This window comes from Ptychodera flava, chromosome 19 (assembly GCF_041260155.1).
Source record: "Ptychodera flava strain L36383 chromosome 19, AS_Pfla_20210202, whole genome shotgun sequence".
NCBI lineage: Eukaryota > Metazoa > Hemichordata > Enteropneusta > Ptychoderidae > Ptychodera > Ptychodera flava.
In genome coordinates this window covers 4622088-4650087 of record NC_091946.1, presented here as the reverse complement: position 1 = coordinate 4650087, position 28000 = coordinate 4622088, and the positions used below count along the sequence as shown (strand labels likewise).

At 37.0% G+C, this 28000-nt stretch overlaps 1 protein-coding gene across 1 annotated transcript; it reads left to right on the top strand.

Moving 5' to 3' along the window:
• Positions 1–24715, top strand: LOC139118792 (uncharacterized). Its single transcript, XM_070682252.1, has 4 exons — positions 1–165; positions 21120–21155; positions 22790–22943; positions 23709–24715. Exons 1-4 carry the CDS (start codon positions 1–3, stop codon positions 24713–24715), a joined length of 1362 nt encoding a protein of 453 aa, XP_070538353.1.
• Positions 24716–28000: the final 3285 nt, after the last annotated feature.

Genomic DNA, 28000 nt, shown 5'->3' with positions numbered 1-28000 from the left:
ATGGGCATTGAAAAGCACACTACATCAGCATCCATCACTCTGAAAATAACTATGGTGACTAAGGCCAAGTACCTGATAACGAGAGCTAGACTTGAAGGGGAACAGATCAGTTCAGATGATGTGATGAGGAAGATGATCAGGGGTGAAAGGCTTGAGGTTGTTGCGGTAGGAACCGGCCATTCGTAATTAAATATTCCTGCACCAGAGAAGTTGCCAGTATTAGCTTCCATTATGGTCACTGAAACGCTCACGGGGTCCCTCAACATGGACAGTAATTGCACTTGCAGTGACAGGATTTTTGGATTACTGTTGGACTCATGAATACTGTGACACTGCCAGTAAATTTCAGGATTCAGCGTTTATTTGTTTCTTTAGTGTTATGTGGCTATAACTGTTCTATGGCCACTGAGTTCAAATCGTTGAATTGTTCCATTTGGTGTGTGAAGAGTCTACAAAACAATCAGAGTGTACAAGAATTATCTGTTGAATGTGGGACCATGGAATTTTATTTCTTATCCAAATTTAACATTTTTTTCAAATATTATTTGACTTACCTTATTTATCACAAGTCTATTTATTCACAGAACTTTAAAAATCTATTTCTATACAACATGTGTCATAAAACATTTTTTTCAAATTTTATTCAACTCAAGTACAGAGTATATTCTATACAACAGGTGTCATAAAACATTTTTTCAAATTTTATTCAACTCAATTACAGAGTATATTCACACACAGAACTTCAAAAAATTATTTCTATTCAACATGTAGTTAAACTTTTCTTCAAAATTGTATTCAACTCAATTACAGAGAATCTATTTCTATACAACATGTGTCATAAAACATTTTTTCAAATTTTATTCAACTCAATTACAGAGTATATTCTATACAACAGGTGTCATAAAACATTTTTTCAAATTTTATTCAACTCAATTACAGAGTATATTCACTCACAGAACTTCAAAAATTTATTTCTATTCAATATGTAGTTAAACTTTTCTTCAAAATTGTATTCAACTCAATCACAGAGTTTATTCACTGACAGAAATTTAAAAATTCATTTCTGTACAACATGTAATTAAACATTTTTCAAATTTTATTCAACTCAATTACAGAGTTTATTCACTCAGAGAAATATAAAAATTATTTCTATTCAACATGTAGTTAAACTTTTCTTCAAAATTGTATTCAACTCAATTACAGAGAATCTATTTCTATACAACATGTGTCATAAAACATTTTTTCAAATTTTATTCAACTCAATTACAGACTATATTCACTCACAGAACTTCAAAAATTTATTTCTATTCAATATGTAGTTAAACTTTTCTTCAAAATTGTATTCAACTCAATCACAGAGTTTATTCACTGACAGAAATTTAAAAATTCATTTCTGTACAACATGTAATTAAATATTTTTTCAAAATTTTATTCAACTCAATTACAGAGTTTATTCACTCAGAGAAATTTAAAAATTCATTTCTATCCAACATGTAATTAAATATTTTTTCAAATTTTATTCAACTCACCTAATTCAGTTACAGAGTTTATTCACTCTGCAACGTTTTTAATGAAGTTTCAAATATTCTGAAAACATTAATTTCCTTAGAAATATAATTATGTACTAGCGTACATAATAAATTCAACGTACAGGAAATTCTGAAAAAGTTTGATCATGGGCATGCATTGACTACAATGAAAATTTTAACATTTATTTTACAGTATATTTTGAGTGATAAATACATGATACAGTATGTTTCTACACAAGTGTGCATGTGTACATTATTATTACCAACACAGTTTCTTTAGCCTGGCTGTGATGAGTCCTTTCTCACATGACTTTACAATATCATTCATGATCCACCCAGAACAGATGGCACACTTATTTTCCGTCAACTCCTTTTTGTTAGCACAAATGCAAACAGTTTTGTTTTCAAGACACTCTTTTGGAATGTAATTGTCTTTCTCTTTGGTTTCATCATGACTTTTGCGGCGTCTTCTGTATGTGTTAGACATGTCATTAAACCTAAGCCAGTATAAGATAATGTATCATGGCAAAAGACCAGTTGCCATCTGTTCTGAGCAGTTGACTTCTTTGCATACAAAGCCAATCGCTGATGTTTTGACTCACGGCCCTCCATTGTATTCAATGCAAGGCCATGACCAAATTCTTACAGAATTTCTTCAGTGTGTAAAGGGACTATATGACCTATGTGCCAAACAGTTGAATTTATATTCAAAAACAGATAGTATGCATTGAAAATCAGTGTACATTTCCTTCTCAAAGCTATTGCATCATCTCTGGTAATATTGAACCTGCAGATGAGAGAGGTCATGTCTCTCAGCCGCATACCAATAAACACCAACTGTGATTGGCGGAACTTTCTTTGTCATCATCTTGACTGCTACACAAGTTAACACCAAATGTATGCTATTTCTACATAGCTTTTTAGATTCCTCTCAAAAAGTCAAATTTCGCGACTGATGCATTTGAATCATCTTTGTACATCTTTACTATTTTATTGTACAATTTTCCAGCTCTTACTTTAAACTTCAGCACTTCCAAGAACTTGTACAATTTACAGTTGCTTGGCAGTGTTTTCAGATTCACACCCCCACACAAAAGATCCTTGTTAGTTCTTGATACAGCATCTGTCAGTAAAATACGGAAGTATTGTTGCCAGATATTATTCTTGCAATGAAGCGGCTCAATTTTAGCACAATTGATAATTTGTCCAAGGGGTGGTACAAATTCCTGCCTACTCTGGCGTTTTGCAATGAAGTCTGTTATTTTTGCCCTTGCTGTTTTGGGTTTGATAGATTTGTTTTGAGTACTCTTCATTTTACTGACAGCTGCTGCATCCAGAATTCGTTTGTCATAATCCCATTTCTGCCATTTACTGTTTGGACCCACTGAGGCATTTAGTGTACTCATGTTTGCTGTGGAAACGTTTGCAAAAGATGAGAAATACTTTGCAGAATTGCCAAGCTCCCCTGAAGCAATGGCCAATCCCTTCATGTCAAATGGTAGAAGGGAAACTCTGAATGACACCTTGTGCTGCAAAATGTCATATTTCTCTGTAATGATGGCTTGTAACTCAGAGGTAATACTCTCAGCATAATTTCTCATGTACTCATCATCTTCTTTGAGGTTTGCCCCAAGAAGTAAAAAGTTATGATCAGGACTAGCAAGCCTATGGGTAACATTAAGAAAGCTAATTAGCCAGGCTGTGGCCTGATTATGCTTGCCAAAGGGAGCTGCATCTGACCCCAGAGCAATTTGGAAAAAATTGGGTTGCCCAAATCAACACAGGTCACATTTATTATTTTCCTCCATTTTTACAGGGATGCTCAACGGAAAGTAGACGATGAGATTAAATGATACCTTACTCAATTACTAATTTACATCAGACACTTTATTTCTAAAACTACACTAGTACCTCACAATATTGCTTGCGAGCGGCAAGTTCTCAAAGACAAGAATAACAATACCAGACCTAAATGATTCCCTAACATAACAGTCGCTTGCCTGCTTCTCTGCCGACATGAGTGCCTTATCTCTTTCCACTGGTTTATTGCCGTAATCTTATACAACGATACTAATTACATAGCAACAAAAAGACAACTGTAGTTCTTGCTGAAGAAGTAAAGAGTATTACCCAGTTCGAACAAATTTGTTGCTTTCACTTTCGTATATACTTCACTTTTGGAAGATGCATTCACGAATATATTTGAGATCGCCCTCCTAAATAAAAAATACTATTCACTCTTACAAGGTTTAGGTGCCATCAACAATCGCGTCGATGGTGTTTACTTTGGGTAACCTAAAGGCCTCTTAGTAAAGATTTTTATCATCAAAAAGTTGTACCAAATTGACAAAACACGTGTCACTGCTAATGTCACAGACCGTCACCGCTATGGCAGAGCTAGATTCCCCGCGAGAAATACTCTTTACTTCTTCAGCAAGAACTACCATGACTACAGTTGTCTTTTTGTCGCTGTGTAATTAGTATCGTGGTATAAGATTACGGCAATAAACCAGTGGAAAGAGATAAGGCACTCATGTCGGCAGAGAAGCAGGCAAGCGACTGTTATGTTAGGGACCATTTAGGCCTGGTATTTGTTATTCTTGTCTTTGAGAACTTGCCGCTCGCAAGCAATATTGTGAGGTACTAGTGTAGTTTTAGAAATAAAGTGTCTGATGTAAATTAGTAATTGAGTAAGGTATCATTTAATCTCATCGTCTACTTTCCGTTGAGCATCCCTGTAAATATAACTCTGCTAATTTTAAAAGCATTGGCTTTAGAGGACGTTTAAGACCAACAGCTTTGCCTTCAACTACAACCAGAATTAGATCACCTATATCTAGGCTTGTAATGAAGGATATCACTTTCTTGTATGGAGTCAGTTTTGGAATTGACCCAAGCAGCAGGTGTTTAATTCCTTTCAGTTTTTCTTTCTGCATTATATAATCCGATTCGGCTCTCCTTATAGCAATGTATTTCTTTTTGGACATAACACCATTCACATACAGACACTTCAAACTTCTAATCATATTACCCTCATCATTCTGTAAATCTCTGCTTGATGGTTTGAGGACAGAGGGAAGAACATAATTTATCACTTTGGATGAATTAGGCAAATAGGGTAAAGTTGACCTGGTGAAGCTGTAGTGATCAGTGAATGCCAAAGACCATGCAAAGCAGCATCAGAAGCTTTGGATGAACTTTGACCTTGAGAAGAGCACACTGATTCAGAAGAATGAATTTTTTCTGCACACTGAAGAGTCAGTCTCTGTCGCTTATACTGCTTGGTTCTGCTCAGATTTAATTGTTCACTATTTCCAGATTTAAGTTTGCTGTCACGTGACACTTCTTCATACAAACCACTTATTTCCTCTTCAAAGCATTTCCTCTGAAAATTTCAAATAACCATCCTCACTACCTGCTGTCATTTAATTGCATCCTTTTAAACTTGCTTTAAACTATAACAATCAATATATCTAAATGCATGATAGAGGCCACTTAAGTGTTATATATACAATATATATATATATATATATATATATATATATATATATATATATATATATATATATATATATATATATATATATATATATATATATATATATATATATATACACACACAACACATACAATAAATAAAATAACATTGCTCTGCATCCCTGCATCGAGCACTTTACCCCTCTGAGAAGATACAAACAAGTTTTGGTACACAACACATATATATATATATGTACTATAGATAACATATTTTATAAATATATATAAAATATGTTATCTATAGTACATATATACATTATACACACACACACACACACACACACACACACACATATATATATATATATATATATAATATATATATATATATATATATATATATATGTGTGTGTGTGTGTGTGTGTGTCTGTGTGTGTGTCTGTGTGTGTGTCTGTGTGTAATAGTATATCACATTATACTTTTTAATATTACATTAAATAATTCTATGTATTAGTATGTAATACATACATACATACATACACACATGTACGTATGTATAAATATTTACACTTTAATTGCCCACAACTCTCACCTTCCTAGTCTCTGTCTGTCTAACATTAACCATCTTTCTATCCAGTTTAACAAGTCTTTGCCTGGCTTGCTTTAGGGACCGTCTCGGATTGTCGCAGAAGTTCAAGAAACGAAATTTCTTCGTTTAGATCAAACCCCCTCCCCCTCCCCCTAAACGAAACTTCAAAAGTGCGAAATGTTCATGTCTGCCTGAGACTACAATGTTGCATTTTGCTATAGCTACTAAAGACGTATGCCCCTTGCCACATTACAATTAAAGTAATCGATCAGATTTGAGTACTAACAGGGCATTTTACCGCATAAAAGTTTCATTTTATTTTATTTCCCCTTTTTGAATCTCTTGTGCTGTTCTTTGTCTTTGTGAACACGCAATTTGTACTTGGTAGGGGCGGTAAATAAGCGAGAAACTTTGACAAGGGGGCCCAGGCATGTTCAATCATATTAAAACGACTATGATCAGGTGCATTACAAGTGAGAATAAAGAAATCTAGTGGTTAGAGCAGACGCTTATAAATAGCACATTTAAAAAAATGATACTTTTGTCTTTGTATAATTTGATGAATGAAAGGTTTAGGATACAATGTTACTATCGGTAAATTGTGTTTGTGGCACAAACGAGATGGAAACAGTTACAAATTTGTTGGCACGAGTGTGCAGTTTTTCTTTAATTTAAAATAAACACACGAAAACTTGTGATCACAAAATAAAAGTGCGAAAGTGAAGTTCACTAATTGAATGGAGGTCAAACCCCCTCCCCCCCCTAAACGAATGAATTTCGCTTTTTGAACTTCTGCGACAATCTGAGACGGTCCCTTAGCATTTTCTTAGAAACTTGGATACGACTATCTATGCTTCTTTTTTTTTCTTGTGCACCAGCTACTATACTTCGCTTTTTGGCCCATTCTCCTATATTAAACCTTCTTTTTCTAATGATGCTTATATCGCTCTCTGTTGCATAACATGCCTGTTGTTCACATCCTTGACGTATTTTTTCTGTTCTACAGCAAATTGTCCAATGTTAAAGCGCTGAGCTCGCTTTAGTGGCTAGGGCATCCTACTTCTCAAGGCTCGTAGACAGGCTGTCAACATGTCTAACCCTAAGTCTACCTAACACAAACCAATGAAATAGTTAATGAATGGTTGTGTTTGAATGTTATTCTAAACAGTTACACATGGCTTTGAGGTTGGCAAGGGTCCTTTAGAGTTATGAAATTATGTTTAGCGGAGTTGTTAGCGTTACTTCCGGGTTACTTAGAGGCTGGGGTGACCCGGTGCTCACACGATAATTGGAACAAGCAAATTATGAAATAAAAAAGACACTTTCAAAAATCTAAAATGATACGATTGTTGGAAATCATCATAAGATAGCGTGTATTGAACCTTAAAACCATAGATCAAAAATTGTGGAAATTGAAGCAAGGAGATTATTTGCGTCGATTTGACTCTGCCGTTGTTAGATTTCCTATTGTTTACAATGGTCGCCACAGTTACGTGTTCGAGCCGGCGCTATAACCGTAATTTAACGAGCAAATAATGAAATAAAAAACACCATTTTCAAAAATCTAAAACGATACGATTGTTCACAATCATAATGAGATAGTGTGTATCGAACCTTAAAACCACAGATTAAAAATTGTGGAAAATGGAGCGAGGAGGTTTTTGCGTAGAATGTACTCTGCCGTTCCCATTGTTTACTATGGTGCGATCGCTGGTACTCGACACTCAAATGATAGTACTGAAAACTCGCCGGTTTATTTCGCCAAGTTTGCAACCAAACTTGCACAGCACATTCATGGCAATCATAACAAAAATCGTATCGTTTTATATTTTTCACTTTTGGTTTATTTCGATTGAAAATAACATTCTTGATTATCGATGCTTACGTAATTAGCGATGCCTGGTGTACAGCTCAGCAATGTACACGGCCAATGCAGTAGCGGCAAAAAGCTTCACAAGTGTGTGTCGTAAGAAAAGGCTCTCTCAAACATATACTTCCATTGTTGAACATTACATCTATGGTATAATTCCTTACCGTAGCTATGTTTCTCGTGTGTGGTGTGACAATATTTACAGAGCTCCTAAGCGAATTTTAAATATGGCGCCATTGCTGTGAGGAGAGCTCATGAATAATTCATTAGGACGACTACGCGCGGAACAAATCAGCTGTAAAAAACCGTAGTGTGCAGTGACAGTTTTTTGTCCCCACGGATAAAGTCCAGGGGGCTTATAGATTGGGTCATATCCGTCCGTGAGTCCATCAGTTCACGCAGATATCTCAGACATTTTGACAAAATATCATGTGACCTTGGTGACCTTTGACCTCAAATATACATTATTGTCCATAACTCAGTAACCACAAGTGCTAAACCTTTCATATTTGGTATGATGGGACACCTTATGACGCCACATATTATACCCCATTAATTATGCGCATATCTAATTTTGAGCGAGCCAATAGAGCTAGAGGTCTGATTTTTGGTATATAGGGATAAGTTAACAATATTATTTGTTTGACAAAACGTCACGTGACCTCAATGACCTTTGACCTCAAATATACATTATTGTCCACAACTCAGTAACCACAAGTGCTACACCCTTCATATTTGGTATGATAGGACACCTTATGACACCATATATTGTACCTCATTAATTATGCACATATCTTATTTTGAGCGAGCCAATAGAGCTAGGGTCTGATTTTTGGTATACAGGAATAACTTAGCAATACAATTATTATGACAAAATGTGACGTGACCTCAATGACCTTTGACCTCAAATATATATATTTGTCCACAACTCAGTAACCACAAGTGCTATATCATTCATATTTGATATGATAAGACACCTTATGACACCACATATTGTACCTTATTAATTATGCGCATATCTCTAATTTTGAGCGAGCCAATAGAGCTAGAGGTCTGTTTTTTTGTATATAGGAATAACTTAGCAATACAATTATTTTGACAAAATGTCACGTGACCTCAATAACCTTTGACCTCAATATATATATTGTCCACAACTCAGTAACCACAAGTGCTACACCCTTCATATTTGGTATGATGGGACACCTTATGACACCACATATTGTACCTCATTAATTATGCGCATATCTAATTCTGAGCAAGCCAATAGAGCTGGATGTCCGATTTTTGGTATATAGGGATAACTATAGGGTAGAAATCTAAATATGCCCATCTAAATATTAGACATCTACCATCGAGAACAAAATAAATCTGCTGTAATTTGAATATTTAAGGAGTTTAAGCAATTTCCACTATAAATAAAGAACCCCTGCCTCAAACTCCACAAAAGTTGCTAGACATATTTTGCCGTTGTCATGCCATTGCTTCGTTTAATAACCAGTTAATTAAATGCCTAATTGACAGGAGGAAATTCAAGACCATATTTGAATAGAAGTATATATTGTCCTCAAAATTACTCTATCACGGCCCAAGTACTCATTGCCTTCAGCAATACTGCCTTGTTATTATTATTATTATTATTATTATTATTATTATTATTATTATAATCATGGGGAATTGGATTCAAGTAATGATGTATATCCTATAGCCTTTACAACTTTTTGGACATGAGACTTCCATGTAAGGTTTCCATCAAGTGAAACCCCAAGGTAAATTGCTAACTGAACACTTTCTATGGGACATCCGTCAATTTCCACCCTGCCATCCACATTTACCTTTCTTCTCGATGTTTTAAAGATCATAAAGTTTGTCTTTTCAACACTGATAGTCAGCTTGTTAGCATGGCACCAATCACAGACATTTTGGAAGTCTGAATTTATGTGCGCTAATCTGAGGTAATTGCCTTCCAAAAACTTATATAGATTTGTATCATCAGCAAAAATTCTGAAGTGAAAAGAGTTGCTACAGTTTGCAATGCCATCGATATAAATTAAAAACAGTATTGGGCCAAGAATAAACCCTTGTGGGATGCCACATTTTATTTCCCTATATAAAGATGAGACATTGTCAATGCTGACAGACTGTTTTCGACAGGATAACTAACTTTCAAACCAGTGTAAAGGAATTCCTCTGATAATGCTCCAACTTATGTACCAGAATGGTATGGTCGATGGTATCAAAAGCCTTTTTAGGTCAATAAAAAGACCAAGTGTAGGATGACCGTTGTCCAGATGCTTTGATATATCAGAGACCAAGTCTACAAGTGCTAGCTTTGTACTAAATTTTTTACGAAAACCAAATTTTGTGTCTAAAAGAATATTTTTAGTCTCGAGGTAACTCATAAACTGCTCATTGACTACTGATTCAAAGTTTTGCTGAAAATGGGGAGAATAAATATAGGTCTATAGTTACTGACTTCCTCAACGGCCCCCTTTTTGAAAACTGGAGTTAACTTTACTATTTTCATTGCATCGGGAAATTTACCATGGGACACTGAAGAGTTAATGACGTGCACAAGGGGACGAGAGATGATACTAGCAGCATCGACAACTAGTTTGGGATGAATTTTATCGTAACCAACAGCTTTACGGGATCAATATTTTTTTATTTCATTTAGGACTTCCTGTTCAGAAATAGGACGAAAAAAGAATGAATTCATGAGTGAATGAATCGGTGACATTGGACCTTAGTTATTGACCACTACCTATCTGACTTATAGATTGATATATGGCGGGTGCCACATGTGGGGCAGGATGCGCTTACTATTTTCGAAACACCTGACATCACTTCTTGGTCTTCTGGCCAGAGGTCCATATATCTTTCTTTCATGAATATGACTTTGTTTGTGTACCGTCTATTTACTGTCTGTTCTGTGCTGTTTTGTGTCTATGTTTACAACTATTGTCTTGCGAATGCTGACCTACTGTCATTGGATTATGGATTGGTATGATTGCGATTATTTTGATAGCACCCACTGAGGTATCGTTTGTAATCTAAGGCAGAAGTAAACCTAGACTCAAGACTTGGGCCAATGTTTGTAATAAACCTGTTGAATTCATCTGCAATGTCGGTGCTATCTGTCAAGATAGCTGTATCGGGAGCAGACGAATTAATTTTACGGGGAGTAAGTTTCCTGGTACTTTTGTTCAAAATCTCATTAATTACTTGCCAGGTTTTGTTTGCATTGCCCTCGGCCAACATAAATTTATTTGAATAGTACCGTTTCTTTGCTATCCTAAGGATTTTTGTTAAACAATTTCGGTAGCTCCTATATTTAGTTATGTAATGAACACTTTGGGGATGGGTTTTCATACGTGTAAATAATTTCTGTTTGTTTCTATGGAACAGGTCACCCTTATGATACAAAATGAGGCTGAGTTGGATTTTCGCACTTCCAAATTTTCGTTTGGGGAAGGGGATTGAGGCCAAACGCACTTAGTTTCGTTTACCGTGCGCATGTTTTAATTATCCACGGTCCCTTAGCCTGCTTAGCGACTGCATCTTGAAATTGTCCTATTGAAATGTTTTTGAAAACATGTTTGACTCAGGAGATTTATTCAAACTCATAGTATATTGTAAAACACAGTTGATGAATGCAATTCAAGTAATTATAACAGAGCCCATGACCTCGGAGGACGCTCTTAATTATGACGATCGCAACAGAAATAGAAGGCAATTTTATTATTTAAAAATAATTGAAAATCAGGCATCCGAAAAATGAGCTTTAGATAAGTATTTAACTACAGAATGGGTCATAAACAAGGTATGTATGTCCTTTGATTAATCAACGTTAAATTCAGAAAACACGATCTCGGTATGAGAGTATTCTCCATACAACCGAAAAATGGGCGGGCATTGGCATGATAGCCAACACTCGCTCTAATTCTTTGTGCCAAGTTTGGTTGTACTAAGGCCAATATGACATCAGCAGTTGTAAACCCCTGGTTAGTTGACAGAACGCCGTTAAGGATACAACCAAGGTGTCTTTCTCACTGGTCATTCGCTTACTGGTCATTCACTCACTGGTCGTTCGCAGTGATGACATAGAAGCCTGTATTTCACTGATGTCAGATCCAAGGAAACTATAATGACAAAAGAATCTCACCTCAGTTTCTGGCAGATGCGTCTCGCATTTTCTTCAGATCTGTTACCACCTTTTGGCGTTCTTTGCTTTGAACATTTATTTTTGGCCTTCCAGCAGTATTACTATTGTCTGCCTGCAAAGTGAGGAAGACATCTGTTTCTTTAACATCTCTCAGTTACGACATTGCCCAGGACTTACACAAGAACATGGCTTGAGATTAAGGTAGTACATGCCTCTATATCAACAGTTTTCAGATTCTTGCACACATCTCCTTCATGGAAGGTTAAGACTGTTCATAGTTAGGAATAAATAAATTGATTATCAAGCAACGTTAACATTTGTCGATATATAATTCAAAATTGCCACTAGCTTTGTTTGTGTTTCATTACAAAGGCTTCACAACAGGTTTATATAAGCAGCAGAGCAGAGAAGGTACTGTCTAACTGTCATTAAAATGCAGTTACAACTGTATGCGCAGGATAGAATTCAAACAGGATGATCGGAAGAATATCGCTAATCTAAGAAATGAAGGACCCTACAATTCTCAATCGTATGACATTACAATCTCTTGATCCTTTTACACTTCGATGGCCGAGAAAGCCACCTTGGATAGATTATTTTTTGTGTCCCTGAATGTTAAAGACATCGTCTACCGTCTTTAATAATGTAAAATATTATTATCCTGGGTAACTCTGTAGGCAATTCCCGAATAACAGACCCATTCGAGTGAAAATTAAAGTTTACAGAGACAAAAAACTGATTTATAAAATGCAATGCATGTTTTTATTTGATACTGGCCAATGCGCCCTTTTCGATGATATACTCGGTCCATACAGTTGATATTCAAGTGTCAAATTTTTCACCATTTGTCGATTGGTACACGTACTCTCGCGTCTAAACAGCGTGATAGCGCCTAAACAGAGCTGCACATTTACTACAAGATGTATACCATTGAAAACAATTTTCTATTGATCAAACATGCAGCTCGATGAGCCATAGGCCCATTACATGTCTGCAACTTTTACCCTTTACATAACTCACAACATCAAATCTGGATACGCATTTCTACCTCAGTAAATTCAGAGTCCTCCATTTTCTTGAGATCTTTCAAGTCGTTTTGTCTTCGTTGTATGCAGGCTTATGATTCAACTGATCGGTATCTCTGTACAAGCCTCGGATAATGTTGTTGCTAATTTTTTGTAATGAGAAAGGTTGTGACAGTTGCAGTGTCATTTTGGCAAAGATGCATTGCGGTCTTAAATTACTCAAAAGTGTTCATCCTCAGCTGGTGTCTCATGTCTTACTTTCTTTGCTTTGTCAATTACAATGACAGACAATTGCATAACAATTTAAAGGTTTCAAAAAGTGATTATGAGAAACAAGTCGATGAAAAGCCTCTGACTCTGCCAAAAAATAGCTTAGATGTTTCGAGAAATATGTTGCAAATCCTTCTATAATTCAAGGAGTAAAATCCCAAACACTGTGCATTGTCATATTTCTTAGTTTACATAAACTGATAGAGTTTTATAAACACAAAACTGTTTTATTGATAACATAAACTATTTGTAAAATTTAAAAAGTAAAATTTTCTGTAGATCTGTGCAATTTGGCAATGAAAGCTAAGCGATGTTTTTGGAAATCGTCAACAGGATATGTTGAAATTATTTTCAAAGTGCGTGAGACATACATATTTTACTTTTATCTTTGACCTTTCACACTCATCCTCCCTCACAAACCCTGGTCAGTGGTCTTGATGTACTTATTCATTTTTATAAATTCAAAGACCGGGCACGGTGAATTTCGCTTGACTAAATACAAACTTTATGATTGCCTTGGCAAAAAAGAGTGTCATTATAAAATGATAGCAGCAGGCTGAGCACTCGCTGTACCTCCACTGACGGGTCAAGCAAACATTTTGCAGGATCACAATGTCAGCAATTTTCTTTCAATTAGTCCAGTGGGATAGTGAGCGTTTGCACCCAGTGTAAAAACCTGAACATGTCAGATCCTATAATAATTTTGCGATCACTAACCCAACCTACTGCACAATCGAACAAAGTGACACACAACCGGAGGGGACACAATAAGTAATTGGAAAGCCAAAAAAAAACCCTTGCACAACAAACTTGTTCTTTACAGCCTCGTTCGCATGTTCCTGAATCAAGTAGAATCTCAAACGCGCGTTTTCCACTGAAGCGCGCGCGTTCTTGCACCACATGGAAAATATTGACAGTGGCTGAAGAGAGCGACCCGTCGAGAACGAGGATGCAATTCTTGGTGCGAACGAACACATTCTCAGAGACTCTGATCAAGAAGCAAGACTTAAGTTGGCCGCTCCGTATCACTTTCCAGTCACTTTTTCTAAAATGTAGAATTCTCTGTCAAAGTATGCTTGGACTTTTGTCTCTGAAAATAATTCTGTACCTCTTGATGTGGCAGGTGAGTTACCATGCAAAGATTACACACAGTCTAGCAAGTCTTCGATTTTATCACAATTTGGCCACATTTTACTGACCGTCTTAGAGTGTCACATACATACGTGGATCAACGTGATATAGTCTTTAGAAGAAAACAGACTTTTCTCTAGCGAAGTTGACGAACTGAAAAGAAACAATATAAGACAAAGGGTACTTTCAAGGGTTTACACACAGTCTTTGAATAACGCTCACACAGCCTAAGAACGTCATGTTTGAGTCATAAAGGATTAAACACTGAAAATATGATTGAGTTGCTGACTGTTGCATTCTTTGTCTATATTTATTGTACTATTCGTCATCTTTTTGAAAATATAGACTGCATTTTATTGTTTCGGGAAATATTCATTTTCGTCATTTACGAGTCTTGTACTGTAGTTATAATTAGGCCTACAAATTTCTGCGCTGAAATCTTCGTCATATTGTCTGCTTTACTGTTTGTCTGTATTACTGACATCAAAGTTTCATTGTGAATTATGAAGCTGTGTCAAACCAAGTAATTTGCATGGATATTCAAAAGATCTTAAAATGGTGTGGGATGAAAGCAAGCAGTTGACGTTTTGAAAAAGCATAACATTGTTTCACTTTACTTAATAGTCGCGCCAGCGGCTTACTGACTACGCATGCGCTTATTCATAGCGAGCGCAGCGAGAGCGGCCGAAGGCCGCTCGCGAAGCGAGCATTAAGACTAATGCGTGTACAAGAAATTTAGAATGGAATCTCTATACCTACGAGTTTGAAAAGAGAGCACAGTTCCATGGAGGCGGCCATTTTGAATACTTTTACACGGATTGCGTGAAATTAAAGATATCATCTACCACAAAACTACTCGACAATGTGTATTGCCGACAAAAGAATCTCTCTGTTCCAAAGAAAGTGTGAAATTTGTTTCAAAATGACTATTTTCGATCACTTTTGAAGGCCCGGATCGATCATCACTAGGCGCCGCCATTTTGAAACAAGCCTACTCTCGCGAGAACGAACGGTCAACTCACGCGAGAATTAAAAATAGTGGGCTGCTGAGAGCTAGCTACCGACGCGAATATCAAGTATGTGTTTTACATTAGACTGCCTCTGTTCCCGCCCCTGTTAAAGTGTTTAATATAATAAACCGATCGGAATCATATAATTTACCAGTTTTAAATAATTTTCGTTAGTGAACTTGGCATTTCCGAGTTAAATTGCTATAAATGTTATTCTAGAAAACAATTGACAACAATTCAACCTCAACGAGTCAATGGCTAAGTTATGAACCATGCATCAAACACAGAAATTAGCATGCTATTGCCTGAAAACATCAATGACGATATACTACGCTGCGCTCGCTCTCAGGTCAGACCTGTTACATATTAATATACTATGCGAGTAACCGGAAGTGTACCCTTCTTTCATGGGCGCCGCCATGTTTTTTTTTTGAGTACTCGTAAATAAACAAATACGAAACAAATTACTATGATATAACATGCCTTTTATAAAATATACCTCTTTTATTAGCCAGTAAATGTTATTATACACCTTGTCGCTGATACAAAGTATCGTTGATATAGATAAACGGAGAAAACTGTCGTGCATATGAACGGGGCCATACGCAAAGAATGCTGGGATTGAATTATAGAAGAGCGCCCCCTGTGTCAACAATTAGATTCAAAAATTGCAAGTTTTTAGACGGAACGCTAGTTTTCAGCTTGCAAGTGGAAGGTGGGCAGTGCGGTTACCATTGCAATGATAATTATTGCATAATACGTCCCTTGTTTAACGTCATAGGCTGTTATCATTGTAAAAATTGCCAATTTTTGTCCAAAATTTTTACACGCTACAGAAAATCTATACCTGCCCTGCTGCAGGTTTGACGTCGTGTAAGTACGTGAACTGCTTTCATCAGAGGGAAACTGGGCATAGTTGTCATATAAACGTTTATGAAGTAACAATTACAGTTTATCATGAATCAATACAAATAACATTGCCAATCTTAACCCCTGGCGCGACACCAAGGGCTGAGCCCTACATAACTTAATAATTTGAGATGAGATTTAGTATGTGTTTACAAATGACACGTAAAGTCATTGGTATAGAGTAAAATGTAATCCTGTCGTGAAGTGGTTTCAAGTTTTTGCTTTAAAATAAAATTGTAATGGTCACCGATGTATAAGTCACAGAAGTTATGTTCACTAAATCATTTTAACATTAAGGGCTTCGAGATGTCTCCTTTGTACGTTACAGTGTAAATACTTAGTAATATTAAATTTACAAAACTTTATCATCCGTATTTCAGTCTGAGACGGCGTGTTGAGGAAAGTTGACTGAGCCGAGGTTCCAGATAATGTCCCTCCACACGACTGCGTATGGCGAAGTGAGGAAAATAGAATATTGGAAGACGTTAAAAAACAACAAAATATAAACAGACCGAGACTGACTGGGAGGAAGGCCCGGGGATACACCCGTTCTCCAGGTCTCTTTGCTCAGTGCAAGAGAACCTGTTATCTGCATGTTTTTTATAATATAGAAAATATGCTCTGAGGAACGTGGATGGACTGTACAGCACTGAGTAAGGACAAACTTTTGTAATTATAACATCTTGCCTCACAACGATTATCACCCTGGTTTTTGTCACTGACATACCAGAACTATTTTTTTAAATTCTACGGTATCATCTTGTTACAAAATAATTATCTTTTATATTGACTCAGTCACGTCTGTTTTGAGTGCCAGCCAGTTTACATGTACGAGTGTTTGGAAAATGCGGCTACCATATTTCATCAAGATTACTGATTTTATTTTTATTCTGTTCATCCTTTCGGTTTTAACGTTTAATTATTTCATGATTTCCATCAAATACTTATTAAAATTTTGTTTCAAAATTTATCATGATGTTGCTAACATTACATTCTGTCATTATACTTTTGCCAATATTATTAGTATTGCTGTGACGGTACATGGACAGTAGATGTCGATGGACGGTAGCACACTTTATTCCAATACTTCACGTAATCATTTTACATGAATAGTTTTGTTCATGATTTGCTCTGAAGAGTCTTCCCCGACTTCAAGGCCCGTGAGATGCAACTATTCGAAATTTGTGCAACATCAATGTACCTGCAATTTCCTCAAATATTCATTGCATTCTGAAAATTGAACGATATATTATTCATTAACTATGCCTCAGCAACGTTTGCTTGTGGCAGAAATTCGTTTTAAATTTACGGCCATTTTCAAAACCTTGCCATGTTATTTGAAAAAGGAATAATTTTTTCAAAGTGGAGTGGATCCCTTTCCCGTCCTTTCAGTAGGTTGCACCATGTTGTATTTGTATAGATTCAAATGTGTATATGCACCATTTACGCTGTTTATCATGTATTTGTATGGAGGCAGCCATATTTGGGTGTGGCACCCGTTTATTATTTGTCTTACTGAAATCTCCCTATGCAGTCCCACTGAGTGGATAATTACACATGAGTAAACATCTTTGAGTAAGAACAATTCTATAAACTAACTTTGATCTACATCTAAATTAACAAAAATAATGCCAAAAGTTGCAGCTCATGTGTCTTTAAGGTAAAATGCGCATTGTGAACAGATAGTCAGACTCTAAAACTTTTGCAATTTTTTTCTGATCTACAACTTGTGGGGACTCATTTTAAAGCTCTTGGAGACACAAGAATTTTTACCGTCTTAGTTTTTACTCTAAAATTGAATTTTACTCCATAGAGTTAACACAGGAATTACGGCAATTTTGAATTTCAAATATCGTTTCGCTAATTCCAAACTTTGCACGGTGACCCCCGATTGTTATCGTTGAGTTGGCAAGATAATATGTTTAAAAGTTTCATTGAGGGCAGTTTGAGCGAAAGTTTAAGTCGAGGCGCATACTACCTTAAGGTAGAATGCGTTTCGGGGACAGATATTCTGACTCTCAAACTTTTACAATTCTTTTCTAATTTACCACTTTGTGGGGCTCATTTTAAAGCTTTTGGTATTGGAAAAATTTTCACCGCCTTACTTTTACGAAATTCGAAAAATTCATCTTTCTCCGAACAGTCAACACAGGGAGGGCGCCATTTTTACTTTCAAATGTCGGCGCATATTACTTAAAAGTGTCAATTTATTCATTTGTTGATCTAGTAAAAGTAAAAGCCCCCCTCCCCAGTCACTTGGCTTTTCTCGGTGGCAGTTAATGGATGGCCTAGCGGGCCGTCTACGCAACTGCCTACCACTAACGTGATGTTCTGCTAAAGTTTATTTCTTTAATTTACGCCTGTTCTGGTTTGATATTTCATATGCCGACAGACTTGGAGCAATTGTACCTAATCTAGAACATTCGTTATAGAGACCAAAAAGTTCTCATTTCACAATTTTTAAAGAGTGTGCAAAATAAATATTACTTCGGCCACGGTCACATTTCTTTGTCGGTGATCTGATTTCAATCATAGGATTCCAACAAAAGTACTGGTAATGCTGACACACTGGTGTTTTAAAATCTGTCAGCGCACAGTTGCGCTCTGCACGCGACACTGGCCAGCGTGTATCGAAAGCGTAGTATTATGTTAATGCACTGGGACACCGGTTTTCTTTTTATGACCACTGTCACACATGGAGCTTCAAATTGACGCATCAGGAAAAACGCTACGGTGTGTTTTTTTGACAAGCCGCGCGTCCTCGTCCCCTCCGCCAACAATGGTTAACCCTGTAATGGTTCAATCCTTCGAACACAGGGGATTCGAACACAACACTATTGTTTGCTGCCCTCTGCGACGAGTCAAGTGACCACGATTGTCCTCATATTATTCGAAACTTTGACAGAGCGTGTGCCACATCGTCCGATGGACTCTATCCGTATACAAATTCTGTATTTATGCCAAAAATCAAGAATGACACCGTAAGTTGTGAACATGTCAAAATTTAACTATTTTCTCTTGTGTTTAGTTTCTGGATTTTGAAATGATAACCCGTCACATGCGCACACTCCGATCCTCTCGGTTCTCGATGTTCCTGTAGCCTAACTCAGTCGGCATTCGAACATTCATCTGTGTAGTAATTTTGTCACTCACTAAACATTCAGAAATGTGCAGAATGGGTTTGGCGGCAAATCTGGAAACGCGAATAATATCATCATTTCTGTCACCGAGTAGTATCTTGGGTATCAGTGTTTTAATTTGACCCAAGGAGGCGAGCGATTGAGGGCTAGGTGGCGGGCTAGGTTGCTGACCAACTGTAAGAAATTCATTACACAAATTTTCTACAATTTTAAAAAACATTTGAGATAGATGTGTTATTAAAATATTTAATACTTAACTGAAAATATAACATTGAATATTTGATATGACCAGTGATCCTATTTAATAACAGTTCTCTAATCGCAGTTTACGGTATAGCATGTAAAGCTAGCTTGACAGACACATCACTGCAGGGTCTCACAACGCTGCATTAACAAGTTTATATTACTACCTGCCACATGCCATAAAAATTAAAATTGACGCATGAAATCCTTATTTGCGCTATGTGAATTACTGTGATCATTGTTTATGTACGGGTAAGAGAGTTCGGATTTACTTTATGACTCCTAGAAGTATCATCAGCTCACTTCTCTCATCGCGATATTCTGCTTAATCACTTCTACTCCCATCAGAAATTTCTAAATTGTTTTCTATCTTGACATTGAATAAAGTACATGATCAGTTAGAACAGAGATATTATGTTGATTTCCATTTTTTCTTATCGTTAATGTATTCTATAGGCGTCATGGAGCGAGTTAGGTTAATTGTGACCAAAAAGGGCACTCTCAGAAGAGAGGTAGGGTCGATTCTCTTTCTTTTATGCAAACAAAGACTTCATATAGTTCTTTTCAAATCAGGTTTGATTTGTCACTTTTTAGAGCACATTTAAAAGCCCCTAAAGTAGGAAAAATTCTCACCGTCTCAGTTTTCTGAAATCGAAAAAAATACTTTGCCGTATAAAGTTAACGCGGGTATGGTGGCCATTTTGAATTTCAAATATCGGTAAATGTTTGGTAATTCGTTTCTCTGGTACCAAACTTTACACGTTGAACCCTGATTTTCATTATTGATTTGGAAAGAGTATGGTTAAGTTTCTCTGAGGAAAGTTTAAGCAAGTCTTTCACTTTCGAAGCACATACTACCTTAAAATAAACAAAATCCGGTGTTTACTTTCAGCCTGTTTTCATTTACTACTACGTTTGTAGAGAGAGGGTACATGTATTAAAAAGCCTGCAGTTTTCCTTTCAGATTTCTAACATATTGCCTGTAAGAGTGAAGCAACTCTACTCCAATGAAATAATAAAGATCTTATTACCAGTATACCTACCATACACCGTCATCTGTGAAATGTTGCTGAGCATAGGCATTATACACATGATATGCACAACAGAACATTGCATCAAGTTGTCGTCGGGAGACCTCCGGCAAGTTGTACCAAATACAGTGCGTGTTGTCAGTTCCACTATAGGGAAAAAGTGCGTGACTAGAGCGAGAAACTGACACTTTCTCGCAATCGGTGAGAATCTCTTCTTATTCTCACCGCTGTCGGTGAGAAAATTTTAATCTCCACTGGAGATTGGTGAGAAATGCACACCTTGGCGAGAATCAAGTGAGAGAATAAATTCTCACCGGTGAGAATGGAAATTCTCACTAAGTACAGCGAGAATTGAAATTCACTGGCGAGAATCATCAAGACTCGCAGTTCATTGGCAAGAATCATAAAGACTCCGACCGGCGAGTCTTGATGATTCTCGCCAGTGAATTTCAATTCTCGCTGTACTTAATGAGAATTTCCATTCTCACCGGTGAGAATTTGATGTCACACTTGATTCTCGCCAAGGAGTGCATTTCTCACCAATTTCCAGTGGAGATTAAAATTTTCTCACCGACAGCGGTGAGAATAAGAAGAGATTCTCACCGATTGCGAGAAAGCGTCAGTTTCTCGCTCTAGTCACGCACTTTTTCCCTATAGTGTTCATGTCATCAATGTATTCATAGCTACATAATTTTTTGATAAAATACTGTTATACTTTGCTTCAACCCTGCAGTTAGCCGAGGAGAAAGAGGAACTGGACATCACCGAGGTATGTAAAGAAATATTGAACACAAACTATTTATACTAATAAAGCTAACATTTTGCTTTTTTCGCATTTTGCAACTTTCTTAGCAAACGTTAGTTAATTCTGTGTGCCCATTTGATATATTTAGCAGCGTATGCACACAGTAAAGTATAATTTCTAAATATAGAGAGAGCCTGCATTTTATCAGAGAAACTGTAAGCTCCGATGTCAGCGATGTAACATGTATGTATACAGGGCTCGAAATAAGCGGTAGTCCCGCGTCCACAGACTACCAACTTTTCTCTGGGGCTACCAAAATCCATGAAATGGTAGCCCACACGGACTACCAAAGCCTGGGACCTGAAATTCAGTCATTACATGGTGTGCCATGTCTGGTGCGTCATTCCGGGACGAGCTAAATGCACAAACCCTGCTGGACACACAAAGGCCACACTGTGACTTTGTATTACGAAGACGATCGAACTTTTCAACAAAGTTTCAATGTCTGAACTGACGCACTTGAATGACAGGCACAGGAAATGATGGCCAATGAAAACGCATTTTCAGAGGTCCATATATCTTGTTCATAAATTTGACTTTGTTGTGTTCCGGTGATTTACTGTCTGTTCTGTGCTGTTTTGTGTCTATGTTAACAACTATTGTATTACGAATTTTGACCTAGTGTTGTCGGATTATGGATAGGTATGATGGCGATTATTTTCCGTTGCATTTTGATGATAATGGATCCTTGACAACTACATGGAAATTATACCTCCTAATACATTTGACGCCCCTGCCGGCAGGGGCCGGCTGCCTATGTCATACATAATGCACATACAGCGATTTTATCGAGTGCTGCTCTGCAGAAAAGAAGCTCAATCCTCGGTTATGTGATGTCAATATTTCATAATTATGATTATTATTTTAATTTATTAATTTTTAATAATTATGAAAATAATATCATATTTTTGATTTCATTTCCGGTGGCCTTTGAAACGGCTTGTCAATGGGTCATCAAACTTTTGAGTATCACTATCGTCCATTATACCTGTTTCTTTTGGTATTAAAAGTGTGCAATATTCACATCAAATAACTAGAAAATTCATTTCATGGGCAGAATCTTGAAAATAGCTTTTTCTGTCTGGTTAAAAAATTAAGATATCTCTGAATTAAAATGTGCATGGGCTCCCAGCCATTGCCACTGGGCTACGAACTTCAGAAAATGGTAGCCCAAGTGGACTACCAGAGAAAAAAGTTAATTTCGAGCCCTGGTATATATTTATTTGTATGCATGCGTGTGTCTCAACTGAATGAACTTTGAAACTACTGCAAATAATATAAAGTTTGCAAATTTAAAACTTTGGGCCAATTTTGCGGTGCAAACTTTTCCCTGCACTGCACAGTCTCTAAGTATCTTTCTCGTGCTGAACCCCTAAATGTAGCGGTATTTCGGGGAAGTCAACCCTGAAATAATTGAATTAATCAACATATTTATTTCCAATTTTAATAGAAAACATGATTCAATGAAAACATTCAGCATAGATATCTGAAAGGAGTGACAGTGTTCAGACACAAATCTGCTATGTCAATGGAACTCCTGTTGTTATTGCATGAGATTTAACACATTTTCAAATCTCATTTTTGTCATTCCTCAATAGAAAATCAGCGACAGCCAGAAAGAGATCCGCCTCTGTATAAAACAACTGCAGCAAAATGTCTCGGTTGAGAACACCAGTTCTCAAAATGAAGCAGAGGATGGACTATGTGAAGACATAGTCGAATTAGGTCCTGAATTTGAAAGCAAAAGTGGTGGTAAGTAAAAACGTCAATATTTGTAAAAGTTGGTTTATTGTAATACGGATAGTTTTCAATCGGATTCGAACCCACAACATACGGCATCAGTCGCCTAGCTGAGAGGCCAGAGACAGAACCAGTCGGCTAAATCTCCACTCCCAAAAAAGAGTGGTTCAATAGCCGGCTAAGTTGTTACATTTTCTGACTGAGACCGCTCAACACGTTGTAGAGTTCGTGAAGCACTCACGCACGCATGCTCACTATCATACATCGCACATACACACTACATCGAAGCGAAGAAACGAATTTCATCGCTTTAACTGGGCGAACGATAACCTCGGGGACAATTAATCTGTAATTAATCTGTTGATGAGTTTTGTTATATGACACGGCTAACGCTGTAGTTTTGCAGTGGTGGTCTTGACAACATTGTGTAAATATGTTTCTCTATTTTCCAGTGTCATATTTAATGTAGAATGTTTTTGACTTGTTCCTTTATATAAAGTAGCGAGGAATCTTTGATACAAAAGTAGCGAGGAAACGTTATACCAGTGAAATTGGATCTTTGCGATTTCCAAGCAATTACACGATTTACTAACTCAAGGCATGAAGGTATAATTTTTTTTCGCAAAATCGGAATGGAAAATTGTTATGCGACCGAAAATCTGTTCGACCAGACAAAATTTTCCAAATGTTCACAAACAGTACTTTACCATGTATTCCTCCGTGGATTAATTAGAACTAATGAGAGTGCTTTCTATAATTTCCTTCACAATCAAACAGACTCCAAAAAGCAAACCTGCCGCCTAAAGCAGCGTATCAAAGCCACGAAAAAGGAGCAGCTCGCCATTCTGAACAGTAAACTTGCTGATGATATGTGCAACATGCAACGAGCAAGTTCTGACATATTTTCTAAAATTGGTCAGCTCAAGGACACTGTCTCTGAATTAAACCACGAGAAAAATATTATCCAAACAGACAACAATGTCTTAAAGAAAGAAAAACAACGTCTCTCGATTGATGCGGTGGCAGCAAGCAAAAAATTAATAAAAATGGAGTCAGAACTGACTGCCCTCTCGAGTCAGAACAACAAAATCAACAGTAAGCTTGCTGACCTGTGCAAAAGCAAACAAAAGGTTGAAGAAGAGCTGGACACAGCCAGCAAAGAGAAACGAAAAGTAGAAAGTGATTTTGATCACCTCAGCAGAGACAACGAAGTCCTTCAAGCTGAGCTGCGGCAAGTCATTGAAGAAAAAACTAAAATCGTGGCAGACAATAGCGCCCTCAAGAAAGAAGCTCAACGTCTGTTGCAGGATGGCTCAACTGCGCAGGACCAAATAAGCCAAATGGCATCAGAGCTGAATTTTCTTTCAAAGCAAAACAATACCATCAAAAGTAATACCATCAAAAGTAATTTGACAGACCTCAGCAAAGCCAAACAAAAGCTGCAGGTAGAGTTCGACACAGGTATCGAGGAGAGGCGTACACTGCAATTGGAGTTGGACCACCTTAGAAAAGGACACCAACTTCTCCAAACTGAGATCCTGAAAGTCACCAACCAGAATACTAAACTCCAGGAAGACATCAAGGTCATTTACGAAGAAAAGGTACGTTTGTCAGAGAAAGCATCCTCGGCACACAATCAAATCAGCAAACTTACATTAGAGCTGAGAAATGTTAGAGAGGAGAAAACCCGCATTGAAGAAGCTAAAGACGAGAAAATGAAAAACTCTCCGAGGACATTGATGCAGCAAAAAACTCAGCCATCGAGTCCAGTCAGGAGATTATGAAGACTAAGTCAGAAAGAGATGAAATCTCCAGGAAGATGGAGGAGATAATTGCTGAAAATGAAAAACTGAAAACGGAGCTAGCTACACTGAGAGCTGAGGCTGACTCCAATAAAACACAGGAAGTCTCCAAATCTTTCAATAATTCTCAGAAAGAAGACGTATCCGTTGAACTTGTTAAAAGAAGCGAGGATGGTAAGTTGAAGCAAGTAAACTCCAAAAGTGAAAAGGAGCATTTTGGTTATTTTTAAACACAGTCTTTAATCTTTTATAGCTGTGATAGCGCGGCGCTCGCTCGATCAATCGCGCTTGGTTCAAGGGTCATCGCCACAGAAAGGCGATGGAAAGGCGATGACCCTTGACGCGAGTACGATCATTACGCCATAGCTCCGCTGCTATATCACAGCTAGGTTCTCTGTGTCTGATAAGGGTGTACATACATGCACACTTGGTGTTTCTGCTTATAAGAAATCAAATCAGGCACTGTAGCAAGTTAAAAAAGGTAAAACGTTCTCTCATGTGTAATTCTCCTGTGATAAACTTATGACGAATTTTATTCTTTAGTTCAAAAAATTACCATAGAATTTCAGAATTTAGCTAAACGTCTGTTCTTATGGCTCATCACGTAACAAACGTTAACAAACTCTGAAAACAGGACAGAAAAATAGACAGTCAACTATAGTTGCTGGCAATAGCTACATTAGAAATTAAGCTTTTAGTGGAAAAATGAAATTGTCTGTTAATTAATGCAATTAATGCTTAATTACTCAATTTGCTTCGTCAGTTGGTGAAGAAACAAGAGTAAATAGTGATGCAGGGATTGTAAACTTCAGTCTACAAATGAGCCAACTGATGGATGAAATTCGAGTTCTGGGTGTCCGATTGGCCCGAAATACTGATTCGAACATTGCTCTGAGAATTAAAATTGGACTGATATCAGTAAAGAGGCTGCGATCAGAAATGACCACCATTACATCCGGAGAGAATCAAAAACATCTATTCGATGGTAAGTTAACAATTATGTGTTAAGGTAGAATGCGCCTCAGGGACAGATATTCAGACTCTTAAATTTTTGCAGTGTTCTATCGACATACCACTTGTGGGAGCTCATTTTTTATGCTTATGGATAAAATAAAGTTTTCGTCTGCTTAGTTTATCGAAATTTGTGAAAATCAGAAATGTTATAATCCCCATAGAGATAGCACTGTGTAGAATAACCTTAAGTATCCTGTTAGTCTTTAATATCAAGATAGTGACATACATTAATTTGTTTGTACTTTATACATGTACATCGGCATACATCATGTAATCACTTTGGTATCACATTGAATTTGATGCAGCTTACCATTATTATATTGTGATTCCTAAGCCCAAAGTAATTAAATTCCTTGTTTTCGTCCCCGCCTGCTTAGGCTTTTAAAGTTCTCATGAAAAACAAACACAGTGTATTTGAATAGGAAATTGTAGGACGTAACCGCTTAGCTTTTCAGAACTAAAAAATGTGTTACAATTTTTTATTTGCTGCAATCAAATTACATTGTGTTAATTTTCTTGTGTGTGTTTTTCAGCCGCTTAGACGCGTACCTTTTCCCATTTTGAATGGACGCAAAACAAAGAATTTCATTACTTTGGCCTAATCTGATGAATTAGATTAATAATAGACGATGTAATAGCTGGTTTCTCCTCTTCAGTTGATGCTCCTTTACAATTCTCGTATAATGCCGATCTATTTTACCCTACATGTATATGTAGGCTTGTCCATGAAAGTTTCTTTCGCAGCCGTCAATTTTGTACCTTGGTTATACCCTGTAGCTCCCGACCATGAAAGTATCTGGTAATCTTTGACAAGAGTCAGGAGGCAATGTTGCACCGTAGTATGGTTGTAGAGTTGTTCAACTGGGGCATTATTGTCCGACTGTGGTGCTATGGTTTTGTATTTCCACCCAAAACTGAGTTCAAGCAAGGTTAGAGTTGACTGGTCTTGAAAGTTTAGACACGTAGCATGTCGTCCCTAAAATATGAAAATATTTTGCTTCATTACTTTTGTCATGTTTCAGTATGTCACTTATTTACTCTTTTAATTGATTTTATACAGCTCCGAAACTAAATATGATCGAGCAGATAAGAAAACTGGTGACGTTTTCTTCACCCATCTATTCATTGATGAATGTGAAGCTTGGGGAACTCGGGTCAACTCAGAAGCACGACAAAGCTTTCGGTATGTCACCACGACAAACAGATACTGACAGAGAGAAAACTCTCCATACTGGCTCCGTAAAGACACAACGTCCAATGAGTCACGCTGATTTCAAGGAAGGAAATTTGCCCGCCGAACGTGTCGATTTAACCGAAGTAAAGCGAGGTATTGAAGTGGAGACAACAAACTCCAAAGGTAAGATAGATAAAACAGCTGCTTGTAACCCAAATGGCATAATGTTTTTCATTTAATAATGGCAAAGTCAAATAACTGTTCCAGCCATTTGCTCTTCGATGACAGTTATGAAAACAGTACATCAAACTTGTGTTTAAGTGTACTTGCCATGACAAACATTCAAAAAGGCAACTACTACAAAAAGTCACTGATCTCCATACTTGTGCTGCTAGCGTGGTGATGATTTACAAAAAAGCAAAACAAAACTTTGTCTTGGTGTTTGTTAAAGTGTGTATACAGCTAAATCAAGTGTTTCTGCAGATTTGAAAACGGTCAGACATTAGACGTGCTTGTAAGTATACTGGAATTATTAAATGTGTTGCCATGAGGGCAAATTATAGCACACAGTGACAAACACTCGTAATCCAAGTGAAAGAGACCCATTGGCAGTGACATAGTTTCTCAGTGACTTCAAAATGAAATTCTAGTTCAAAACAATGCAACTGTCTGTAACTATTCGCTATTGTTACTCATTTTGTTTCTGTAGATGATGGTAAAACCAGACAGGCCCTTTATTGCGGGATTTTCTCCAGAGCTGACATGTCCGAACTAACGACCCTAATGCGGCGCATAGGGATCCAATTGCTGAGAAACACAGAGTTAAACCGTATTCTCCAAATCAAAATAGGACAGATTTCCGAAGAGATGATATCAACCGAATCTGAAGCGACCAATATGAAGCCAAAGCAAATGTGTGATGGTAAGTTCATGACCACGTGCAATTGTCAAAGAGTTGATATTTGTCCACCTGTTGAAATGTACAGATGGTTTCTCGATAAACATTATAATAAAAATTGTATCATGTTGAATTTGATGTAGCTACTAGGACACTGCACGATACATAATGGTATTTACGT

Coding starts and splice junctions, on each gene's coding strand:
- LOC139118792 (XM_070682252.1), top strand. CDS start 1: ATGGGCATTGAAAAGCACACTACATCAGCATCCATCACTCTGAAAATA. Junction 166..21,119: donor AAAGGCTTGAGGTTGTTGCG/GTAGGAACCGGC, acceptor TCAACCCTGCAG/TTAGCCGAGGAGAAAGAGGA. Junction 22,944..23,708: donor ATTTGAAAGCAAAAGTGGTG/GTAAGTAAAAAC, acceptor ACAATCAAACAG/ACTCCAAAAAGCAAACCTGC.